The sequence below is a fragment of the Lissotriton vulgaris genome, chromosome 1_1 (assembly GCF_964263255.1).
Source record: "Lissotriton vulgaris chromosome 1_1, aLisVul1.2, whole genome shotgun sequence".
NCBI lineage: Eukaryota > Metazoa > Chordata > Amphibia > Caudata > Salamandridae > Lissotriton > Lissotriton vulgaris.
Window position 1 is genome coordinate 1,669,265,617 of NC_141685.1, and position 22,804 is coordinate 1,669,288,420.

General features: G+C 45.9%; 1 protein-coding gene across 2 annotated transcripts in view; it reads right to left on the reverse strand.

Annotated features, from left to right (window-relative positions):
* The window catches only part of COPG2 (coat protein complex I subunit gamma 2), a 384,275-nt gene that overhangs the window by 90,324 nt on the left and 271,147 nt on the right, over nt 1-22,804 (reverse strand). For both annotated transcript variants that reach the window (XM_086918917.1, XM_086918916.1), the window contains one exon: nt 21,196-21,367. In XM_086918917.1, coding sequence (XP_086775043.1) covers nt 21,196-21,367 — 172 coding nt within the window. The remainder of the gene's footprint in view (nt 1-21,195; nt 21,368-22,804) is intronic.

Below are 22,804 nucleotides of genomic sequence, written 5' to 3' on the forward strand. Positions count from 1 at the left end.
TAGTGCGGCTATGGGATGGACGGACACGTTGACTAGAGCAACTCCCCTATATGCTGCGGAGAGACTGGGTAGGCTGTGGACGACGAAGGGATTCGACAGGTGGGACCTTATTGGTATCAGTAAAGTGTGCGATCTCTGGGTCAAGGACAGAGTTAAGACCTTTGACGAACTGAAACAGGAGTATAAATTGGGTGATAGGGAATATTTCCGATATCTCCAGGTCCGCCACGCACTTGAGTCGGTTTTCCAAGCTGGGACTACTATTCCGGAGTCCTCTCCCCTGGAAGATAGAGTGCTTGACGGATATGTCCCTGATAGCACTATATCTCTCATCTATAAAAAACTCATTAATGACCGTTCGGACCTCCTTGTACAGCTCCGTGGGGCTTGGACTGGTGATGGATTGGAATTGGACGATGAAGACTGGCAGGCTGCGATATCCTCCCCCAAAGAGGTCGTGATTCTGGCGTGTCCCCGGCTGGTGCAATTAAAGATTCTGCACCGCGTCTATGTCACGGGTCCACGATTGATGTGCATAGGTTATTCTGCGGATGGGCTGTGTAGGCGTGGTTGTGGTATGCTTGCTACCTTCCTTCACTTTATATGGGAATGCCCAGAGGTGATGGTTTTCTGGAATCGAATGCATGCGGTTATGAGTGAGGTGACAGGTGTTGAGTTATTGCCAGAGGCCAGACGTTGTTTGTTGAACATCTGGGAGCCGAATGACTGCAGTGTTGCTCAGACCCAGTGGGTCGCCCTTGGCAACATGATCGCGAAACGGGACGTTGCCCAATTGTGGGGCTCTCAGAGGGCACCTTTGATTTCAACTTGGACAGAGAACATGGACTGGTGCATGTTCAGAGAGAAAATTGTATATGTCTCCCGTGGTAGGCCCAAAAAGTGGGGCAGGATATGGGGTCAATGGAATTCATACCGAGGAGAGATTTGCACTCCCCCTTTTATAGAAGCTTCCGGCATTCCTCAATCCCCTTAGCTATGCGTTTCAGGTCATTTGCTTCCTTTTGTATAGGACTTACTGGTTTGCTCTCGGCCCCCCTCCCCCATTCCGGATCTCTCCTCCCTTATTGCATTGCTTGTTATTTAATTGGCTCCCCTTACCGTATGAGACGGTCACTACGGTGTATAGTATTTGCCTCGACCCTTTTTTGTGTGTTTTTCTTTTTGTTTATTTATAAAATATAAAATGTGAAACCTTTCATTTATCCTCCTATCGCCACAAGCTCTCTATAATATTGTGCGTTATCGCTGCCGGGCCCTCGGGTTGTCGGCTGATGAGCTGTGTGTTATTGCACTATTGGTGTTGATCGCTTCTGACCAGCCTCCGTGGTTGTAGGTCTGTAACTGTACCTCTTTTTTTACAAAATAAAGGTTTTGGAAAAAATAAAAAAATAAAAAAAAAAATAACATAATGGTATCTTTTCGGGTCATCCACGAAATAGGCTTGTCTTGGGACAGTTATGTAAGGCCGGCGATGAAAGTCCCCTGCTATGCTCTTGTTAACCCCACGGTAGCAAAGAAAGAGTGACAGAGGCGGTCAGCTCCTCTTGTCACCGTCCTCTGCAATGAGGAACCCAGGTTCTACTTATCCCAACCTCGACAGACCCTCGAGCTGTCCGCTGTTCAGTGCACCCTCTGAGCCTGGGCAGCGCTATCCGTTTCCGAAAGGATGGCACAGGAAAACAGCCATTGGAATAATACAAAGCCCAAAACGGGAGTGCAAAGTTCCTAATTCTTTCGGGCAAAAAAAACAGCAAGCACGCTATCCCCACAACTTGCTGAAGGAGCTACCGGGAGAAGCAAGTGATAATACCACGCACACGATCCAGAGACACAGCCTGCCCTTCTGACAAGCGCATATTAATCAGCACACACAGGAAAAAAATCACTAGGGCACTACTCAAACAGGAACCTAAGCCACATCAGAAGGATGCAGCAGCACACGCGTGACAAGATCCTCACGTCCTGTGCTGCCCCTAGCCAAGATGTGTCTGGCACTCGTCAGCAGCAGTTCACAAAGATTGTGCAGTTCACAAAGAGCGTGCTGCGGGCTACCTGGGCTGACTCGCCCTAACCGGTGGCCATGAAGTTAGAGAGCACGCAGGCGGCGCGTATCAATCCTGCAAGCAGGGCGGGGGGCTCCAGGGCGCCCGGCTGTCAGATAGAGTGGGGGTGCACGGAAGAAGGCGAGCACCGAAGCACTGGGGTGATACGCCGGTAATGCGTTTTCATCTCTTCATGGGGAAAAGTCGCCACAGTCGGCCCGACATTTAACTTAAGAGTTCATTGCTCAGCAGCCCTCCGTCCAGCAGTGCCTTTGAGAACTCACTTGGAAGAGGTCCTTTATAGATTTTCTGCATATTAGGCACTTGGTGAAATGCTTTATTCGTCCTATTGAAACATAAATGTACACTAAACAGGCAGATGCCGATTTGCTCTTCCTACATTGATGTTAGACGCTTGTCTGTGGACATTATAATGTCAGTCAAACGTTCTTCCAGACCTGCACATGGGGCATTGGGGCTGCATTTTCACCTAGACACGCTCTCTCTCTGTCGCACACGCCCTCCTGCACAAACGCAAACACATCAAGAAAACATGAACACATCACAGACACCTAAAGATATATAGTCACAAACACGCATAGGACAAACAGGGGCATGCGCACAAAGCAAACACGCACAGATATAATAAAACTAGCAACAGCCAAAGGAAACGAGTGGTGCGCGCGAGCAGCCCACCTCTCTTTCCTTCTTTCATTTAGTTGCTTCCCTGTGAAATGGATCCAAAAAAGAAGAAGCCCGCGAGTGGTGCACACGCCACAGCGAGCCATCTGGTTTCCAATATCGCGCCAGTGTCTGGGCACGATCATTGAAGCCACATGGGATTGGTGCGCGTAATAGACACCAAAAGGTCATGGTCGGAGCTATGCGCCCTCCTTTGGCCAATTGCGTGCTGTCTTTAATAAAAATTGCAAAAAACACAGTTGATGGACAGAATGCAGAACAATGTCTTACATTCACCCCAGTACAAAGATCTGGGCCTAAATCCATCAACTGTGTTTTTTGTAATTTTCGGCCCGAGTGGGCTGGGTATGCTCAGACGTGAGTCCCAGGCTCTCCACATCACTGGAGTCAAGCTGTACAGGTTGAAGAAGGCTGATAGCCAGAAACCGGTCCTTGGATGCTTGATTCCGGTCTAGGAAAGACATGGCTTGGTAGTTCGGGCTGGACTGTTCCCATGAGGCATAGGGTCAAGGCTGATTTGCATATAGCCAGTGTCTGACCTAGGGTGGTGTGGAGTGCAAACAAAACGATGGTTTAGGCCAAGATCTTTGTACTGGGGTGAATGTAAGACATTGTTCTGCATTCTGTCCATCAACTGTGTTTTTTGCAGTCTTTAATAAAAAGACGCGTGTAAAGGCCAATAACATGGCCCAAAAGGAAAAGCACACGCACGAGCGTGTGCGATTCCTATGTCCAATTTTAAAACCCCCCTACAAAAAGTCTCTCGCTGCAAGAGCAATACTGCGCAATGCACCGCTAGGCGACAGACCTAAAATCTGGGTAAAACAAGCGAGCATAAGATTAAATGCAAAGAGACTGCACATGCTGGTAATGAGACAAATGGGCTAGTGTACAATCTTACCCCCATAAATAGGGCTCCGACCTACCCTTCCTTTGCACATCAGAGAACAGCATGTAACATTTCTGAAAAAGAAAATCTCCTGACCACCAAAGCTAAACTTTATCCAGCAGATAATGAGCAGAACCATTCCATGGATAGTGGAAGTATACAAAATCAGTAACGGTGAAGTGTGACAAAACAGAACCCGGATTTTGAACATCAGAATGACATTATCACTAGCATGGTTTCTACATTTCAAACTAAGTTACTAAAAAACCACCATAAACTTCTATCTATGATGTATATAGTGTTTTACGAAACAGGATCAGCTTCAAAACCGCACACATTGTTCAAACATGGCACGAGGACTAAGAACTCAGCTACTTAAATGTGGGTGTTTTAACATACAGTTTTGAAAGTCACGGCATCTAGCAGAATCTTATTTGAAATCTTCCATTCTCAAGTGTTTCCGGGAAGTCAGAAGGGTTTCATAATAATAATAATTCGAAAAGAATATATACATAAGTAGAGTCTAGTCTCGTCCCTAGGGGCTCGTAACAGTTTATTCAATGCAGCATGCACAGATGTAGAACTAAGATTACAAACAACAAACATATTCTCCTCCTTCTTGAGATATTCCCGGATATTTATCACACGGAATGCAACAGAAAGCTCACCCCAACAGGACCAGGACACAAGTCAAAATCACGAAAAAAGCTAACTTGTAGCCCACTTCAGAATCGGTTTAAGTCAGAATTTAAGCAGTAATGTAGTTTTCAAAATGAAGAGCATCCTCACTATAAAGTAGGGACATGGTAACACCTCAACAGCTTATTTTTACTGCCCCGCTTGAGCCTCTTATGTTACATTTGTTCATATGAATCGGTTTGGTCCTGGTAGATGGAATGGTGCATGGTTTTAGAGTAACGTAGCCAGTCCTCACAATGCCCAAAATTCAATATCCATTTGGGATTCTTTGCTGCTGTCCCAAGTGATTATCACTGCATGCCTTCATAGAGTGGGCAGAGGGGGAGTTCAAAAGTCAGGCATTCATTCTTTGTTGAAGTTGTCTCGCAGAGGCAAATGGATTTAGAGTTAACCCAGTCTTCGATATCTTCCCTCATGGAAATGACACTTCGGCTCGAGTTTCTTTGAGTGAAACTGGCAAAAAGGTTGTTGAACACGCTTATAATGGATAAGCTTTTTTTTTAAAATATATTTTTATTAGCAAAACAAACAGGGGGCAGTAATACATACAGATGAAATAATATGCGTTGTATGCACCATGAGAGCAAAGCAGGCTTATCCGTTATACAAGTTATCTATACAGAATACATGAATGGACACATCAGTAGTCAATCTCTACACGTCTGAGCATTATCAATCTAAGGCACTATCATAGTCTGCAATATTTGGAGGCTCACAGATATTACCACGAAAAGTATTCCAAGCCCCCCAAATTTTTTCCCATTTCTGGGGGGCACCCCCCAGTGCAGGAATACCGACTTCTCCGCCGCCATCATGTCCTTGCACCACTTACGGAAGGTAGGCAGTGTCTCTGAGCCCCACAGTAAGGCAAAGTTACGTTTTGCCACCATCATGCCCAACATGACCCAATCCTGCTGACGGTGATTCAAGTCGTTTGGTTCCCAGACATTCAGTAAACAACGTCGGGGCTCGGGCACAAGGGAAACATCTATAGCCTGGGAAATTGTAAGCATGACTGCCGTACAGTATGCTGCTATGTGTTTGCAGTCCCATATGGTATGATAGAATGTCCCCTCATCCCCACAGTGTCGTAAGCAATATTTATGTGAGGTTGACCCTATCTTAAATAACGTTGTTCTAGTGTAATATGTACGATGTAATATTTTGAGTTGGACCAGTTGTAACCTCGAGGGGATGACTGTTTCCCGGGGGGACAAGAGGGCCTCTTGCCACTCAGACTCATCAAAGTCGCCCACGTCTCCGGCCCAGTTCCGTCGTAGTGTGGACATCATATCAGGGAGGTTATTTATCAATTTCCGGTAGGTCAGGGAAGTGGCTCTATCTGGCATGTGTTCCGTCCGAAGCCTATCTTCTAGAGGGGAGGATTTCTGTAACTCTGTATCAGCCGGTATGACTGACTGGAGTGCATGTCTGATTTGGAGGTATCTGAATCTCTTGTTTGGAGTCATTTCGTACTGTGTTTGGAGGTGGGAGAAGTCTACCATCTTACCTCTCTTCCAACGGTCACCTACCACCGAAATGCCTATGTTATCCCAGTTGCGGAACCCCGCGCTGTTGCGGAGGGAGCCCAACCTGTAAGAATCCCATAGCGGCGTCATTAGTGTGATCTTCCCAGAGCAGTCAAGACGTCTATTCGCCTTATACCAAAGTTGTACCGAATGTCGCCTGGGCCCAATTAGGTCCGGGGGCATGCGGCGGCTATAGAGGTTACCCAACAACCCTCTACCTTCCAAGCACTTTCTATCAGCTTGGTATGCCGGTTCGGTCTGTGACGCATGCAACCAATAATTTATCTGCTTAAGATGGGCAGCCCAGTAATACAATTCCACATTGGGAAGCGCTTTACCCCCATCATACCAGCTCTTTGTTAATTTAGCTTATGCAATACGTGGCGGCCTTCCATCCCACAATAGATTGGAAACAATAGAGGCAATAGTCTTAAAATAAGAGCCAGGAAGCAGAAATGGTTAATTCTCAAGGACATATAGAAAGCGCGGGAGCGCCATAATTTTGTATAGTGCCGCCTTACCCAGAAGTGTAAGAGGGAGAGTCTGCCATACCTTAACGTCACGCTTAAAGCACTCTAACTAGGGACTGAGATTTAAAGCCAATAATTTGTTTGGGTCTGATGTAATATAGATACCCAGGTATTTAAATGCCGTCGTGGTAGTGCGTAGGGGGCAACTCGCGGGTAGAATGGGAGGAGGGCCGGTCAGGACATGGAGAACGGACTTGGACCAATTGATTCTGTAACCAGACACTCTTCCAAACTTCTCACACACATTCAGTAATTCTAGGATGGATTTCTTGGGGAAGGTGAGGTATAGCAAGATATCATCCGCATATAGGGATATGCGGTCTTCCCACATGCTGGTCCAGGAAAGGCCCTTGATGGAGCGTTCCCATCTGATCCAAATTGCAAGTGGCTCCAGAATCAGCGCGAAGAGCAGCGGGGACAACAGGCATCCCTGCCGCGTACCCCTGCCAAGTGGAAAGTCACGGGAGACATGTCCATTGGCCGCAACATGCACCAAGGGCTTATTGTAAAGGAGGCGACCCCAGGCACAGAATTTCGGACCGAAGCCCATGTGGCGAAGCACGGCAAACAAGTATGGCCATTCCACAGTATCAAACGCCATTGTGGCGTCCAAGGAGAGAATGACCGCAGGTTTCCGGACGTACGACTGACTTGCCAGGACCGCGTAGAGCCTGCGCAGATTAAGTGCCGTGCTTCGGTGTGGCATAAAGCCAGACTGGTCCGGGTGCACTATAGAGGAGAGGTGAGGAGTCCGCCGCAGTGCCAGCAGTTTGGCCAGGATCTTTGGTTCTGTGTTTATCAGGGAGATGGGGCGATAGGATGCACAGTCCATCATTGGTCTGCCAGGTTTATGGATTGCGACGATTGTGGCGAGTCGCTGGTCTCTCGGCAGTTCTCCTGTTTCGAGACTGTCAAGAAACATCTCAAGCAAGAAGGGAGCAGAGGTCTGTGTGGTCTTTTTATACAGTTCCACTGGGAATCCGTTCGGTCCCAGCGCCTTCCCAGACGCGAGTGAATGGGTTGCAGCCTGTAACTCCTCTGTGGTGATGTCTGCCTCTAACAGGAGTATTGCTTCGGGGGAAAGTCGGGGAATAGATAGATCTTTGATATAGTCATATGCCTCCTCAGACGTGAAGGATGCCCTAGGGGCATATAATTGCTCATAATGATCGGCCAGTATGTCCATTATACCATCTGGCTCAGAGGTCACAGAACCACTGGGGGAGAGCCGTTGCGCTATGACCCTGTTCGCCTTTTCCTTCCTATCCAGCCAAGCCAGCATCTTTCCCGCTTTATCTCCTAGTTCGTATACCCTATGTCTAGTTGCTTGGAGGCGAGCTAGATCATTCTCCCTTTGATTCGCCACACACGCCGCCTGTTTAAGTCGGACCTCAAGGGTGGCTGCAAGGGATGGGTGCGTCGCCTGCTCTGTCATTGCGGTAGCTAGTTCCTCCTCAAGGTTGTCTAACTCCGCCCTGTGCGACCGCTTGTGACCTGTAATTGAGGCTATTGCTTGCCCACGCAGGACTACCTTATAGGCATCCCAGAGTGTGCTAGGGGAGTCCACTGTGCCCGCATTCTCTCAAAAGAATAGTTTGGTAGTGGCTGTGAGGTGCTTCATAATGGGGCGCACATGTAGAAATCCTGCATAAATCGGGAACATACGCTTTCTGGGAGCTTGATGTGTGTATTTAAGCAGCAACGGGGAGTGGTCCGATATACCCCTTGGGCTAATAAGTACCTCTTCTATACCTGGCAGGCCGTTGGCGGAGGTTAGGAAATAGTCAATGCGGGTGTGGCAGTTGTGGACCCCGGAGTAAAAAGTGTACTGCCGCTCGTCAGGGTGCTTGTATCGCCAACTATCTGTAAGTCCCATAGCTTCCGTGAAACCAAGGAGACGTCGTCCACCCGGTTTCCCTGATCTAGTGGGAAATCTGTCCATCATGTCATCCATTATATCATTAAAGTCGCCCCCTATGAGCAGTGTTGCAGCTGGTAGTGCTAGCAGGAATGTTGTGAGGGCAGAGTGGGCTTGTGCATGTAGGGCTGGAGGGATATAGACAGAGAACAAATTAAATAAACGCCCTTCCTATTGACATGTCAGTGCTGCGAAGCGGCCCTGGTCGTCAGTTCGCTGCTGTTGTATTATCAACAGGAAATTATTTCTGATAAGTATCCCGTACCTCTAGAACCCGAGGAAAACTCAGTGTGCCACCATTCGGTATCCCCATCTATCCATGGCCTTGACAGCCGAACCCATTAAGTGAGTTTCTCGTAAGAGCGCCACTGCGGGGCCACAACGCTTCAAATGCTGGAGCACCGAACCCCTCTTCACTTTGTCTCCTAACCCTCGGACATTCCATGACATTACCGTTAAGGCTGATTGGTGAGAGTTAGACTCCTGTGAAACATGTTCCGCCATCAGTCGTTTCAAAGTGTGTCAAGTATGTAAAGTCACATATGCTACACATAGATCCAGCATGAAAGGAGAGTGTTGCCCCAAAAACATTGCATTTAACCAAAAACAAAACATGTGTTCACTTACCCAAACTCCCACCCCCCCTGCCTCCCTGCCTGGCAAGCCTAGAACTGCCCGCCACCCCAACTCAGCAGAGTGCATTGACCCACCCCAAATTTCAATACTTGCGTATCGGGGGTAATGAGTTCCGTAAGGCTCCAGCCCTTCTAAGACTCCAGGGCCTGCCTCAGTCCATAACCCTAGAACGGCACAGTCCGGAAAAAGTTATGATGCCACCCACTGTGGCCTAGAATGCCGGTGCATCTACAGAGTCTACTCTTCCTCCAATGTTCCCACCTAGCTCGATCAACGGCTACTGGGACCTTGTTTCTCCGAATCTTCCTCCTCTTCTCTGCGGCGACGGGAGCCATTCGCTCAGCACGGCCCACCGGACGCCACCCCTCGATCCAGTCCATAGCCACCTCTGGCGTATCAAAGAACCAGGTACGGTCTCCAGCCACCACTCTAAGCTTTACAGGGAAAAGCATTGAATATGGTAGTTCCTTTTCACAAAGAAGTTTTTGGACGTCAAAGAAGCTTCTCCTACGCCTTGAAACAGCTGCAGTGTAATCAGGGAAGAAGTTAACAGTAGAGTTCAAAATGCGTATTGGAGGTGAAATGCGTGCCGCTTGTAAAATTGCGTCTCTGTCTCTAAAATTGAAGAGTCTGGCCAGCACCGGCCGAGGGGGTGCCCCGGGATTTGGTCTTCCTCCCGGTACCCTGTGGGCACGCTCCACTGAGAAGAAATGAGAGAGTCCCTTAGGTTGTAGTTTTGATTTAATCAGCTCCTCCACGTATAAGTCCATCGCCTGGGCGCCTTTCGTTTCTGGAATACCTATAATTCGGACGTTGTTACGTCTTGCGCATCCTTCTTGATCATCGAGCTTGTCAGCGAGCAGTTTGTTCTCTTTTTCAAGGTGAGCAACCGCAACCTGGAGCTCTGAAGTATCCACTACCAACGATTTAGCCACCACCTCTACCTCTTTCACCCTATCCGCCATTTTGTGTAGGTCTGCACGTAACAGGGATACATCGGTGGATATTGTGCCAACAGTAGTCTGGACGTTTGCAAGAGGTCGCATGACGTCCTCGAGCGTGATTTTTGAGTTTCCCTCTGTATCTGGTGTCTTATGTTGTGTGGAGCATACCTTCCGGCGCGGTGGGGTAGTTCTTACCATATGCATATTTGTCCAATTTTTTTTGCGCGGTCTGTTTTTTGGGACCCCTTCCCGCCATGGCTCAATCGATCGGGGGTAGTTCCTGGGGCCCAAGACCGCCCGCAGTAGGAGGTGCAGGTGGGCTGCTTCCAAGGTTACCAGTGGGCCAGAGGGAATTAAAGGAGGACGTATCGTCCTGTAAAAGTATGGCGATGTGGCTTTGCGCCCTTTTGCAGGAAACAACTGCCGGTAAAGGTATGGCGTTGCTAAGGGACTGTACGCTGAAGATGGTAGTGAGGCAGCAGGGCCCCGTCCCCTGCCAGCGAAACCAAGACCCTCCTGGACAGGTCCCAGAGCAACGTCCGTTCATGTAAGGGACCGAGTACTGTGAGTCAGCACCCACCTAGGCCCTGGCGCCAAAGATGGGGGGAGGGGGGCCCCAAGTCCACCAGACCGAATCCCCGGTCAAAACGGAGAGTAGAATATGGCACCCCAACTCTCCCAGTAGTCAGGCCAAAGCTGTGGGGGCACAAGGTAAGGCAGAGCCGATCAATTCCGCGACATTTGGTGGCGTTAGTCGGAGAAGCAGGCGGCAGCCGCGGCCCGGCTCTCAAGTTGGCTCCTTTCTGGCCGTTAGCTAAGTCCGGTGGCCCCAGGCCGCAGGGGCGACGCAAATTGTAGGGCCTGTGAAGAGGACCTAGAGGCGGGAGGTCTTTAGTGGGAACAGGAGGTGTGTCCAGAGTTCATACCGCGGGGTATATGCTCAGAACGCAGCCGCGCACCGCAGCACGTCAAGGTGATCTCCGCGCCGGGCGCCCACAGCACTAAAACTTGTTTAGGGTAAAATCGGAAATTAAGAGCCCATATGATAACATTTAACCAAAACTATAAAACCTCTTTGGAAAGTATAAAATCCCCTTTAAGGGTTGAGTTTCCCTCTGAAGTTCACAAGACAGTGACAACTTATAAAAACATTCAATTTTTAATTTTGGGAGTAGGATACATGACCTTTCACACTTGGTTTAAAAAAAAAAATCAAAAAAGAATTCATATACGAGGGAGTGTCAATTCAATTACTTTTACTCGTGAGGCCCTGAATAAAAAAAGTAAAAAATGGAGACTTGGCGATAGTAAGGGCATAGTTTTTTTTTTAGATCGCGGATAATAATATTGCGGATACCTACATTCCATGAACGTTAAACTAAAGGGATAGCCTAAGACTGTCTGACGACAATATGGCCGACACGTATGACTAATTAGTCCGGAAGAGTCTAAAAAGCTGGTATTCCGAACCTGGAAATAGAATAGACGTCCGAGCAACAGGCAATACCAACAAACAGATGTAAGGAGATAGGGAGATCGCGTTATAGAACTAAATAGCAGGTACCCTGGGTCCTTTAACAAAATTAGACCTTTGAATAATTTAAGATGTTAATAACAGCAGTATTTTGTTAGTGAGGACGAACCCTCGTTACCATAGAGGCAGTAATTTGTAACTTGGCCCATATTAGAGTAAAGGATCACCCTATTTAAATAAAAAAACAGGGAATATGGTAAGGAAGCGGTTCATCCAGAAGTTAGTATTAGAGAATTTTTTAAAAACAATATACTACATCAGAGATCACTAAACCTTAATAGAGGAGAAATAGGAGGCTCTTAAAATATAGACCTGCGGTATACAAACAACATATTTGCTTTCTTCTAATAGAAACTGTGAATCCGAACTATTTCAAGGATACCTCGTAACGGATGATACTAGAAATATTGTAAAAATTGCACCTATTGAATCAAATGTTATTCAAATTCACTTAGGGTAAGTTGACATTTATGAGATATAATGAACTAATATAGATAGGCTCGCTTTTCTGTAAACAAGACCTCTAAAAAAATTTAAATGATTTTGTATATATCCTTAGGCATATAACCTACCTGAAAGATGTGGCGATCTGTGAAGTCACTGGAAATCATGAAAAAAAACTACATTTCCTAAAGTAAGTAAATTAAGTAATCCTTTGATAACCCATCTTGGATGAGGATATAGAAACTATTGGATGTATTCTTTGAATATGGTGAATAATACAGGTTTCATATCTATAGGTTTTACCGTGAAAGGATATCATTTGAAGAAAATATCCATAGAGCAAAACACGCACACACACAATTTTGAAAAGCGGTACGCAGAAGCTAGCCTGACCCACAAAGGTATTGATGGGAGGGATCAGATTTATTGCTTAAACCGGACATATAGAGGCATTGATTAGAGAGATCGGATAGACTTCTCAAACATAATGAATAACACAGGTTTTATACTTATAGGATCTTACAGAATCGAAGAATATAATTTGAAGAAAATATGCACATTTCAAAACACGTGCACCATAATTGGAAAGAACGCACAAAGGAAGCTAACCTAACCCACCAAGGTATCAATTGGGGAAATGGCAGGCTTTCATGTAGTCTTTATGGACTCTGACCGCCCTGGGTTATAATTAGCACCTGAGGCAACATCTGCTTGTGTAATAGATATAAATAATATCTGCTAAATAAAACTAAGCAAGAACCAATTAGGTAGTGTACACTGAACCAACCCATTTTAGGACCAATGAGTAACGAATTTCCTTCTCTCTTGTTTTTGTTCTAAACAATTTCAGATTAAATTGAGTTTTTAAAGCAACAAAGAATGTGATTTAGAAGTCCTGAAGAAGGCGGAGAATAAAAATCGCTGAAACGCTGCGTTTTATGTAATTGGAATCTTTGCTTTTATTCAAGTACAACTGTACAACATTGTTTTATAAACCATATTGTTTGAGATACAAAATAGAAATGTGTAACTGGTTAGCAATGCGTGAACATTGATGAGATTGTGAATTTATTGGGAATTATATAATACCAGATCATTGTCATGGTGAAACCATCTCCAGGAGTTTTTAATACATGTTTTTATGTAAATGCTTTTAACATGAATTTAATGTAATACATTGATTTAAACCGAGTAAATGTTATATAGTCTCTTTTATAGAAGGGTTTGGTTCAGTGGATACTATTTGATTGACACTATTTTAAAATTGAAGCACAGAGGGACAACTTGTGTATAACTTTCACTGAAGGGCCATAGCTCATATTTCAGTAAACTATTGCTGTTGCCTAAGACACAAAATAGACTATTCCATTGTAAGTAAGATCCTGACGTTTGGGAAGGGGAAAATGACAGATATTCACTGGAACACATAGGAGATGCTGCAAAAATAATTGCCATTATTTGTCACAGAAATATCATTATTGTAACTGCATGTTTTCTGAAATAGTTTCTTTAATAATGTGAGTGGATATTTGCCTATGTGGCTGTCACATTTACATCCTGTATATGCCATGAAAAAGCTGGATAGACCAATTAAAGTGTTATACATATCATGTACAAAGATCATCAAACAGAATAACAATCAACCAGTTAAAAAAAGGCTAAAATACCACAGCTTACTTGCTTCTTCCCTGACCCACTCCAACTGGTTCAGCAGCCAGATTTAAGCACCAAGTCATTGTTGCTTACCATTGAAAATAAGCAAATTTACTGATTGAAGCAATATTTAGAAGAATGGTATTTCTAATGTAAAACATTTTACGAATGTCAGATGTGAGTTTAGTAAAACTGCAAACAGAAAAGCCAACATTTGAAAAGTTAAATATTTTCCATGAGAAACAAAATATAATAATAATAATTTATTGCCAAGTAGCAGCTCTTCACTCGCCAGCCTTCATTGGTAAACAACTCCAAGATTACATCAATACCAACTGTGAACAACTCCACAATAACATTGATGCCAACTACCATTCTTGCTTCAGATCACACCACAGCACAGAGACAGATACTTTACAAATCATGAAATTCAGAATGGATTTACTGGCAACATTGTTAACTAGCTCTCCTCCAAACTAACAACCAATTTACACCAACTCATTCACATGAGCACCTCCAAGTCACGGAGCCTACCTATCACCTGCACAATCTCCCAGGTATGTATCTTATCAGTTGTCATCTTCAACATACCTATGAAGCTTTTCAGAATTCTGCTCACCGATAACTGCATTACGATTCATAAATTCACCAACGTTGCACAAATCTACCACAAAGTTTCTTCAGCTCCAAACAATGAAGGCCTTAACCATGGATGGTGAGCACCTACGTGAAGCACAAACCCATCAAGACAGAACTCTTACCATTTGTCAAGAACAACATGAAACAACTAGTATAAACTTGGCTCAATGACATGAACCTAGATGAATTTTAACCCAAACTTTCATCCAGTGCAGATACACAAGGATTCACCTTGGACTTCAAACTCAACACTGCCAAGAAAACCAAAACCTCTCAGCTATCTCTACTAAAGAAAATGAAACTGTTCCTCACAGAACCAAAACCGCCTACTGGACGCCTCACAGGGACAAACCCCCCCACAGGAACTAAACCACTTACTGGACACCTCACAATCAAGATTCCGTGCCAACCACAGCACAGAGAATGCGCCGATTGCCAACACAGATGATATCAGTACACTCGTCGACCATGGAGAAACTCTGGCCCTTTTCCTCCTCAAACTCTCCACGTCGTTCGACACTGTCTCCGACAACACTCATCAACAGACTCCACAACATAGGCATACAGTAAGACGCCCTCAAGTGTATCATCAGAGCATCGGACTGCCTCCCTTTACCTCCGCATTCAAAGACATCAAATGTGGTATACCACAAGGATCATCATTCGGCCCCACCCTGTTCAACATTTACATGACCCATTCCCCCCTCGCAGACGTCGTCAGGTCCCACGGACTTAAGATAATCTCCTGCGACACCCAAACGATTATTTCGCTCTCCCAGGACCCATCCAAAGCCAAAACCAACTTATGCAACGCCATGTCCAACATACCTAAATGGATAAGAGACAACTGCCTCTAACTCAACTCAGACAAAACTGAAGTACTGATCTTTGGGAAAAACACCTCTGCATGTGAGCACAGCTGGTGGCCTGTAGAACTTGCACCTACACTTACACCTACTGACCATGCACGCAACCTCAGCATCATCCTCGGCAGCCAACTAACTGAGCATGAATCTTCAGATGGATCGCAACCAACACCGGATGTCTCTCAGGCCCTCGTCACCAGCCGCCTCAACTACAGCAATGCCCTCTACGCTGGCATGTCCACCCAGCTTCTCAGAAGACTCCACACCATACAGAACGCTGCAGCCAGACTCATCCTGGATCTCCCACATCGCCCCCACCAGACACCTCCACTGGCAGTTCACGATCCTAACGCAGGCCTACAAAGCCCTCGACAACCTAGGACCTGCATACATCAACCATCAACTGAACTTCCACTAGCCCTCTAGATACTGTGCTCCTCTTCATTCGCCCTCGCATCAGTCACAGCAGCCGCTCCTTTTACTACTTCCCAGCCAAGGTCTGGACCAACCTTCATCTCCAGCTTCATACAGCCCACTCGCTGGCAGACTTCAGAAATAGACTCAAGACCTGGCTCTTCGATGGAGACATAATGCTCAGATACCTCTAGATGCAACAGTGCTGTGCTATACAAATGCAATTTGATTGATTGAGAAAGCAACTTCAGAACTACGGTTCAGTTCCTCGTACTCCTGCATATGGTTGGTGACAATGTGCTGCTTCACAGCCTCCCAGACTTTTAAGTAAGCCCTTTTAGGGCACCCAACTCATTGCAGAGTGCATAATCAATGGCCTGAAGAAATAGGACATCACCCCCATCTGATGAACTTCACTTGCTACCCTAATGATAACTCATAATGATCGGCACCCACACATATCTAGGCAACAAGCTCACCACTCTGGGTGGCTCTCTGCACACCTCAGTCAGGACACACTATCAGACTGGAGATGAAAAAGTGAAAAAATAAATAAGCAGACAGACATTGTACATATTTGCATTCAGGATCTGAAGCAACATCCCTGTATCAATCAGGACTGCTCCAACCCTGCTCCATCCACAATTCTTTAAAGAACACTACATCTCGACGCAGTAACAGTCCACTTCAACTCTCAGAATCCAGCTCCCCCTCCAATCACTCAATTACTGTATATTTGGCTTGGCTCTGTTCAGCACTTGGCTTCCTTGTGGCTAGGCTTGTGCTTTTCATACACCACAGAGATGCATAAACTTATCAGGCTTATTCTTAAATGAATGAGTTTGGGGCCAGTTCATGTAAGTTCTTAAATGATTTTAGAAATTCCGTTCCTAATCATTTAAAAACGCCAAAGAACATGCCGGCGTATACCAGACACAGCATGCTAGGGTGTTAATACAAACCTATTGATAAAATCTTTCCGACAATATAGATTTTCGATGCCCCTGATGCCACCTTATGCAAAGCAATCTGTGGTAAAGCAGCCTCATGATCAATGCTACAGGTTAAATTACACTATCTAATTCAAGGATATCGACCTACAACCATGCATATCACATTCCACTAGTTGGGATGCTCAACACATTGTTAGTAACAAACTATTAACTATATCTGTGAAGTTGATTCCTCACCTCCCTTTGACGCCTGGGCCACTCTCAGCTGAGTGTTGACGCTGAGAGTTGGTCCCGGGGAGGCGAGGGTAGGACAGCGGCCATATTGGGTCGGGGTGCGCCGTGACGCGCTCTAGCTTTCTTTAAAAAGGGAAGGGCCTCTCCGCGTAGCGGACGCGTTTGCGGACGCGCCGGATGCCCGCCGGAGTCACGCCAGTCTAGCCCGTCTGCGCCCGTCCGCGCTGAGTCAGCGCCAGGCGCCAGGCATACTATTCCTGCTACCTGCAGTTACGGCGGTAAGATGTGCTACTCTAAAGCAGAGTTGCTGGGTCTTCAGCACTCCACCTGTTCTTGTGCAAGACGCAACCCAGCCCATATATTACATCCCCTACTACACCCCTCCCAACTCTGCTCCACTACCAAAACTAAATCCAAACCGCCCCAGGCCCAGGCTCTCAGGCTAGGTCACCTAAATGTTAGATCTATGCAGAAACATCATTTAGAAATCCATGACCTCTTAACAGATCACTCTCTTGATGCCCTGTTCATGACCGAGACGTGGCTCCTTGACGATATGGACTCGGTCTGCAACCTAGCTACTCCTACGGGATATACCATACATACTGTGAACAGGAGCACAAGAGGGGGCGGGTTAGCGCTCATAATCAAATCTCATCTTGACTGCCAATTAATTAAAGTGGACATTAAGGGCAGCGAAAGCGTCCGCTTCTCTATCAAAGCCAACCCACAGTTCTGCGCAACTGGCCTTCTGATCTACAGACCCCCTGGCGCAGACGCCCCTTTCATTAACTCACTCTTACAGTATCTGGGCACTAATATTACCAAAACGGCTAACTTTAAGATCATAGGTGATCTCAATTTACATCTTGATAGAGACACCGAGCCCAAAGTTGCCACTTTTCTTGCGGATCTCGCCGCCTTCCAACTCAATCAACTCGTAAGTGGTCCCACCCATAGAGCGGGACACCTTCTTGATCCCATCTTCTCTAACATTACGAGTGGATCCGCAGGCCCGCCTATTCCTATGACCTGGACAGACCACCATCTAGTAATACTGTCTATCTCCTGCAACTCGAGCCCTGCAGCAATGCCCACTCCGTCAGTTCAAAAACGGCCATGGAGAAAACTTCGCCTTGAAGACTTACACAACCTCCTGGTGTTAAACCCCCCTCCCCCAAGTGAAGACCCGGACGTAGGGTATGACCAGTTTTGCCTCTGGATCACCCAGGCACTTGACACCCTGATCCCTGCCAGATGGACCAAGGTCCGCACCCACACGGCTAGTCCCTGGTACAATCCCGAATTAGCAACTTTGAAAAAGGAATGCAAAAAAGCGGAGAGGGGTTGGAGGAAAAATTACGATGCCAACCTCAAACAGAATTATGTCCTACTCCAAAAAACTTATCACGGTAAGGTTTGCAGAACAAGAGCGGCATACTATGCAAATGAAATCAGCAATAGTTCCAACACCTCGAAATCTGTTTTTAAAATCTTGAAAGACCTTACTGCGAAAAAAACAGCCATCACTACCACTACTTCCCCGGACCTCTGCGATAACATGGCTAATTTTTTCACCAATAAGATTAAGAAAATCTATGACACTTTCCCAAAACGCCCGCAGTCCCAGCCACTTTGGACCATACCAGGCCCTTCCTACACTTGAGCGAGAGAGTTTTCAAAAAATCGGCAGACAAATCAAATCGGGCTCCCCGGCAGATCCCCTAAAACCGGATTCTTTCTGTGAAGCGCACGAACTTATCACAGAACACATTCGAGACATTATCAACTTGTCTCTTTCTACCGCCAGAATTCCTTCTAAATGGAAATAGGCTTGGGTTTCCCCCATCTTGAAAAAACCCACCTTAGAGCCTACGCTTCCTGAGAATTTCAGGCCCATCTCCCTGCTTCCCTGGCCTGCCAAAATCATCGAGGCACATGTCAACAACATTCTGACCAATTTCCTTCGCACCAACAACATTCTGGATGACTCCCAACACGGGTTTAGAGCTGGTCATAGCACCGAGACAGCCTTGCTCAGTGTTACAGAGGACCTCCGTACCATTCTTGACACCGGCGGAACGGCAGCACTGGTCCTGTTGGACCTTGGTGCTGCCTTCGATACGGTGTCACACGAGGTCCTTCTGACGAGACTGGAGGAAATTGGAATTACAGGGACAGCCTTGGGATGGTTTAGAGACTTTCTTTCCAACAGGTCTTTCAGAGTCTCCACCCCCCCTTACATTTCTAAGGAGCATAACATTGGACAGGGAGTGCCGCAAGGCTCTTCCCTGAGCCCCACCCTGTTCAATGTCTATGTCCGCCCTCTGGCAGAGGTGGCTAGAAAGAACGGACTAGCACTGGTATCCTATGCTGATGATACCCAGTTGGTGGTGGCTCTTAATGACAACAGTGGTCTGGAGGCTCATCACTTCAAACAGACACTTACGGACATCACCAACTGGATGACGGCGAATTTCCTCCCACTGAACGCCGGGAAAACAGAGATACTGCTCCTGGGGAAAAACACCTCGTCCTGGGGAGACAACTGGTGGCCTGATGCCCTAGGCCAACCTCCCAAGCCAAAGGAATGCGTCAAAAATCTGGGAGTCTGGGTGGACTCTGCACTAAAGTTCACTCACCACACAAAAAAAGTGGCTGCCACTTGCTTCGGCATTTTACGTAACATCAGACCTATTTTGAAGTTCTTTGACTGCCGCACTCGCCAGCTAATTGTTCAGGCGACCATTCTTTCTAGACTGGATTATGCCAGCTCTCTCTTACTGGGGGCAAACCTTGCCAAAACCACCAGACTGCAGAGAGTCCAGAATGCGGCAGCCAGGGCCGTGGTAGGTCTCCCTCGCCATTCCTCGGTATCCGGAGCCTTGAAAAAATTGCACTGGCTCCCGGTGGGTAGAAGGATCCAGTTTAAGGCACTGTGTTTAGCCTTTAAAATTCTTAAAACTGCTTCCCCCCCAATGCTGTGCCCCCTCCTGTCAGAGTACATTCCGAGGAGGTCGCTCCGCTCAGAAGGACAACACCTCGCGATTATTCCCTGCACCAGACTGGCCAGAGTAGGCGGCCGATCCTTTAGCTTCCTAGCTGCCAAGCTATGGAATAGCCTTCCCGAAGCGATCCGTGGTATACAGGACCTTTTAGCTTTCAGAAAGGCCGTCAAAACTCATCTCTTCCAATAATTCTTTTATCTCTCTGTGCCTCCAACCCTCTGCAATCTGTCTGCTTGCAGCGCCGGGACGCCCCTTTGCTGGGGCAGCCGCGCGTTATACAAATCTCTATAACATTAACATTAACATTAATCTATCATTCTTACAATGCTAGCGTACTATGTAGTGACTTCGGTTGATGCAGTAGATGGAATATAACTGCATTGTGATATAATGCTTGCAATATAGTGGGGTATGCTATGCTCTGGCACCAATGATAGTGACATTTGCACTATAGGAGCAATCTGAAGACCCAGCTGACATGAAGTCATATTTGTGAGGTTCAACAAAAAGGCTCAATTCACAAGGCAAATAGTAAATCTACACAAGTAAAAGTATTCTTGCACCCTGTTGCAGATGTACTAATCTTCTACACTCACAGCTTTGTGAGTGTACATCCGTGGTCAGTATAGCTTTTGCGAAATACTAAGAACATTTAATTTTTAACACTACTATTTCCCCATATTAGTAAAACAGACCACCACTCTGCAATTACTCGTTTTTCTTTTTTTACTTGTCCTAAGGGGCATGGGTGTTTGCTGTACAGAAACCCATCTATACTATCATGAAGTATGGTGGTGTTTTCTTATAGCAATGGAAAGAAATGTATTCAAGCACTTTAGACAAGCAAATGTCCGACCACTTCCAAGGTGAAAAATTTTAGTTTGTGAAAACCTAGAAGGTGTACTTTTTGCAAATTTAAGCCGCAGATGTAGGTTTAGAGCTGAAAATGGCTTGGTGAATCAAGCACAAAGTTTGCTGAAAATTATATCGAACACTGTATCCTATATGTGCCAGAGGACTATGTAGGAAATTAATTTTAAGAGGCAAGTTAAGGGAGGGGCTTCCATAAATATATTGAGTCCTGTGGCAATCAGCCATATATGTAATGCCCCACATGAAGCATCCAAGAAATTAATGAATATTTGAAAGGAAAATACATATAACGTTATTTTAATATAAGTTATCTCCACTGTATTCTATTATCAGTCTCTTTAACATGAATAACTGCTCTAACATTGTGATATTTGTCAATCTAACTTGCACTGCATATGTTCCGTCCTGCTTTTGGAATGCCACCAGGGTTTACACAAAAATTTGATTGGAGGTCAATGGCTTGAACTTTGCCCTTTGTCGGAGAGAAACATTGGCATCCAGGGATATACTGAAGTCTGCTTTTACCCACAATTAATAAACTACTCAAACAGGATTTCCCCCAACAGAAAGTGTTCATAGTAGGGTACTTTGTTACAAATTCTGAAAGCTGGCCTAAAAACTAAACTTTCACAGGTACACCAACATAAAACAGGCTTATTGTTAGCACCTGTCGATGGATCATCCTCGGGCATCCTCACAAGAGTGTAGCATATCCCAGGCTGGTTGTACGAGAGGCTCATGGCTGGTATGTAATGGATTACATCATAGGCATCCGACGGCTCCATCTGCACAGTTACTTTCTCCAAAACCTGGTCATTCAATGTATTTGTACAGTCAAACTGCAAGCAAAAGAAGTAAACATGTTAGGCGGCCTCTGCTGCTCGTTAGGAATATTGAATATCTCGCTACTAGTTGCAGTTCACAATTATGCTCTGGGAACGAGAAGACAGAACCTGCTAGTTTGTAAAGAAATAAGTGATGCTACAGGCCAGGAGAAATAAAATTATTATGGTCACTTGCTATTTATGGCCTGGGCTGGAACACCTCAACTGTTCACCTAGTATACTTCTTTAAGCATTCGTACAGGGATCATGCAGTTAAGACGTACTAGAGGGCACCGGCTTAGACACTAAGCTCAGTTTACAATTGACAACACTTTACAAACGGAACGTCTAGGCAGAAGGTAAAAATGTATCCATTTACGCGGAAGTAAAAGGTCTACACACTAAACAAAGATAAACATACTACATCAGAACACTGGGACAGAGGACCATACCAGTGCTAAAGATCTTTAGCGCTAGGCACTATACTTTTAGCTAACACCGAGCCCTAAGGCAAATATTCTACAATAGAAGGTTGGTCTCTGCTCTTTTCGGGAGTGCTCATGTCTGCAACATTTTAAAGGCTTTTGAAGACTCCGAACAAACACCAATGATAATATTAATGTTAGTTTCAGTATGCACAGATTGCGTTTTGGTTTTAGGGTCCTCGTTTGGTTTTCAAGGAGGATGAATCCTTGTTTGCTCACCAGAGCCCAATGGGTTCAAGTCACTACAGTCCAAGTCCAGTAGCCACTGGGTTTCTTTTTAAAAAACTATATAGCATGAACTCGACCCGAACATATCGGGTATCATAGCGGTTTACATGAGCACCTGTTTCGTTACAGATGGACACATTCATTTTTGTTAGGCACAGTGAGATTAAATAATTTGCCCAGAATCGGAGGATGCGGAGCGTTGTTGCCGAGACTCGAACCTGGTTCCCCTGTTTCGAGGTCGACCGCTCCAGCCTTAATGCCACATCCTCGAGAGTGGCTCGATAGGTTGCCAGTTCACCCTAGGAGTCACTCAGGAAACAGTACATGCAACCAGCAAACTACTAATTGCAGTAGAGATTTCACAGCAGTTGAGGCACCATTAGGTACAAAACCCCCAACAACATACACCAGGGAGAAATGCTCCTTCTAAGATTTTTCCTTGTGTGCGGCAGTGTTCGGTCTATGTGCGCGGCAGTGTTAGATCTATGTGCGCAAGTAATCAGACGGCATGTGCGGGTGCAGCACCAAATATCACTCTAAACTTTTGCTTTAAAAAGTGAAAAGACGGTGCATTTCCAAAGACTTGACATGGCACAATTCCATTTGTGCCATGCCTACTACCAACTGCCCTGGCATGGGTTCGCCACCCCTCTAACTGGGGGCACTACACCAGTGAGGACGGTACAGGTGCATGAGCCCTGTACCCCTAGAGTGTCTAGACCACTTCTTACACAATGTA